This window comes from Anopheles bellator, unplaced genomic scaffold, assembly GCF_943735745.2.
Source record: "Anopheles bellator unplaced genomic scaffold, idAnoBellAS_SP24_06.2 scaffold01279_ctg1, whole genome shotgun sequence".
NCBI lineage: Eukaryota > Metazoa > Arthropoda > Insecta > Diptera > Culicidae > Anopheles > Anopheles bellator.
In genome coordinates, this window is record NW_026685401.1 from 1 (window position 1) to 2959 (window position 2959).

At 42.1% G+C, this 2959-nt stretch overlaps 2 protein-coding genes across 2 annotated transcripts; both read left to right on the forward strand.

The window, feature by feature from the left end:
* Positions 1-138: 138 nt before the first annotated feature.
* On the forward strand, positions 139-1861 carry LOC131214530 (uncharacterized). The gene has a single exon (XM_058208897.1). The coding sequence runs from the start codon at positions 144-146 to the stop codon at positions 1722-1724; it is 1581 nt and encodes a 526-aa protein (XP_058064880.1). The 5' UTR covers positions 139-143; the 3' UTR covers positions 1725-1861.
* Positions 1862-2267: 406 nt separating this feature from the next.
* LOC131214529 (uncharacterized) lies at positions 2268-2932 on the forward strand (the record flags this gene model as incomplete). Its single annotated transcript, XM_058208896.1, has 3 exons — positions 2268-2333; positions 2399-2510; positions 2580-2932. Coding segments are annotated over exons 1-3 (531 nt in total), but the record flags the coding sequence as incomplete, so codon positions are not given.
* Positions 2933-2959: the final 27 nt, after the last annotated feature.

The window sequence follows — 2959 nt, forward strand, 5'->3', positions numbered from 1 at the left end:
TTGCTATGGTGTGTACAGGTTTGAACAGCTTTCTACTTGGCGTACAGTCGGAACAAAATGCGGCAGTTTGTACGAAAGGGCTCTTCAAAGAGAGCCATGCTTTTGTCAATGAGCTGGTTGATAGATACAAAGAAAATTTCAGGATGGAGATGCGCAATCGAACAGACCAGATTCTGTATGGGCCTGTAGAACCGAGAGGAAATTTGTTCGGAGATAGGCAGTTAGAAAAGATTCGCGAAGTTGTGAAGGCGCAGGAACGTACCATTGCTGCCCTAAAAAGCTCACCCCGTATGTTGCAATTTGAAAGACAAAAGAACGAGGAAGATGCGATCAAGCAGGATCTCGCAGACATTGAATGTGAAACCGCAAAAGTTCGTCAAATCTATGATGAGGAGGAGGGGAAGATCTGCAGCATCTTGGTGAAGATTGGTATCAATATCGGAGAGGAGATGTTGCGAATGAACGAACTGAGTAACAGTAATGTGGATCATAATCGGCATCCCGAAGAACAGGGTTTGCAGCAAATTCACATCGGAGTATTAGAGCCGACCATCGTAGAGTCGTCCCCTTCAGTTGACGATTATGAACAGCTATCGGAAGACGGCGAAGATGTTTCACTCGCGTTGCTAAGCGATACGAGCCAATTTTCTTTTGGGTTTGACTTTAAAATCTCCAGCACTTTACCCAAATTGCGCCAGATTATGAAGCCTATTTGCACCTACAAAACCATCTTCAACAAACAAGAGAACTTGTTGTTAAAGGGAAACCAAAAAGAATATAAACCAGACAACGGACAAAAGCGAAATGCTCAATCGGACAAAGGTCCGCCATTCAAGAGAGTCTCCCAAATGGCTACAAACGAACTACAAATGAATCAACCGGCTTCTAAACCAGAATCGAATGTTTTGACGGAGATCCACGATAATCTTAACAAATCTAATACGACACACACAAAATCAGTTACTCTGGTTAAACCCAAAACCACAAACGAAAAGAAGGACCCAAGTGAAGGAAAAGAATCAACTACGAAGATTGAGCTACAGGAGGCAAAAGCAGACGCGAAGACACGATCAGCGCTCAAACGCAAATCGCCGACTTCTGACACCTTGGGTTTTAGCAATACAAAGCCAAATTATGCTAGTTTTGCTGCAGTCAATACCGATTCTAATCCATTCTTAAAACCGAAATCCCCCACGCACCAGAAGAAACCACAATTGCAACCACAGAAACTTGTGAAAACTTTAGCGCAGAACAAGGACCATTCAAAAACTAAGATTTCGAAAGCAACATCAGGGTGTCAGGCTCGAGATGCGAAAGAGGTGGATCTTCCTGATCAGTTTTGTAGCCTGCCTGAAAGTAAGGAAAATGCAACGAAAATTACTGATCAAAATCAAGCTTCGAGTCCCACTTCACTGGGGTCGCCAACATCTCAGCAATACAACGGTCGTGCGGTTGACGAAGCACCTGGTAGCGGCCCGGAGTCGTCGAGTAATGGATCTTTGGATATTTTGCTTCAATACTCAAACGGAGAATTTGATGTGAATATATCGGAGGAGAACCTCGCACCGATGAGCGGTGACCTTGATTTTCTAAATGACAAATTTTCGCGGGATGAACAGAACCGTCCAGGAGGCTCGGGCAACGGAAATAAATCAACAGGCGCTAGTTTCGGTTTTGATTTCGACGAGCAATTGTCGATGGATCAAGATCAAGATATTTTCTAAAACAGTGTTCGCTAAAGCATGTATAATTTAATTATGTATTGCTTTTACGCAACGAAAACACTTGAATTGTAGAATAAGCCGGAGAACTCAAGAGGAAGAATTCTGTTGAACCAATTGTAAATGGATTGATAACTAATTGATATGATACGCAATAAAAGCTAACAATTTTTGTTCCACATTCCTGGATTAATATAGCGCCCATACGATACTTGTCATATACTTGTAACTGTGTCGACATTTCTGCGGTTTCAGGAACGATTTTTTACTATAAAGTGGTTTCGTAACAGAACTGTTTCGAGAATAGTGTTTTCAGATGGCCTCTTTGATTTTTGTGGTTTGTGTTCGTCGTGTAGCGAAATATTACCTACAAACACTTTTCTTTGAGTGTTGCAAACGAGTCTGTTAACGTTATATTTATTCTGTAGGTTCTCTGTGCAGCCATTTTCACAGACCGTCATCATTTCATACCATAGCAACAAGAACAAAGCATTTAGTACACACTGGTCCAAGCAACGTATTGAATTCGAATGGTTCATCATTGAGATGCGGCATCCGAAGATGGGAGACCGCGTTACCAGCACTGTTAACGATTTGTGGGCCTTTTATAAGGTAAGCTGGTGAGAATCATTATTCTTTTGGGATCGATAACCTGTATATAAACCACGTGCTTTTAGGCTACAAATAGTAATGGTCCTGCCCAAGAAGAAATCGATCGAAATAGCGAATTACAGAAGAAAATTAAACAAAAAAGCGAATTCCTGGACTCTTTGAAACGCGTAGTTTCGGGTAAGCGCACTTTTGTTTTGTTCACTTTCAATCAAATAACCAAAGTGACCTTTGCTATGGTGTGTACAGGTTTGAACAGCTTTCTACTTGGCGTACAGTCGGAACAAAATGCGGCAGTTTGTACGAAAGGGCTCTTCAAAGAGAGCCATGCTTTTGTCAATGAGCTGGTTGATAGATACAAAGAAAATTTCAGGATGGAGATGCGCAATCGAACAGACCAGATTCTGTATGGGCCTGTAGAACCGAGAGGAAATTTGTTCGGAGATAGGCAGTTAGAAAAGATTCGCGAAGTTGTGAAGGCGCAGGAACGTACCATTGCTGCCCTAAAAAGCTCACCCCGTATGTTGCAATTTGAAAGACAAAAGAACGAGGAAGATGCGATCAAGCAGGATCTCGCAGACATTGAATGTGAAACCGCAAAAGTTCGTCAAATCTATGATGAGGAGGAG

What these genes read in the sequence shown, in the direction of transcription:
- LOC131214530 (XM_058208897.1), top strand. Translation starts at nt 144, where the DNA reads ATGGAGATGCGCAATCGAACAGACCAGATTCTGTATGGGCCTGTAGAA.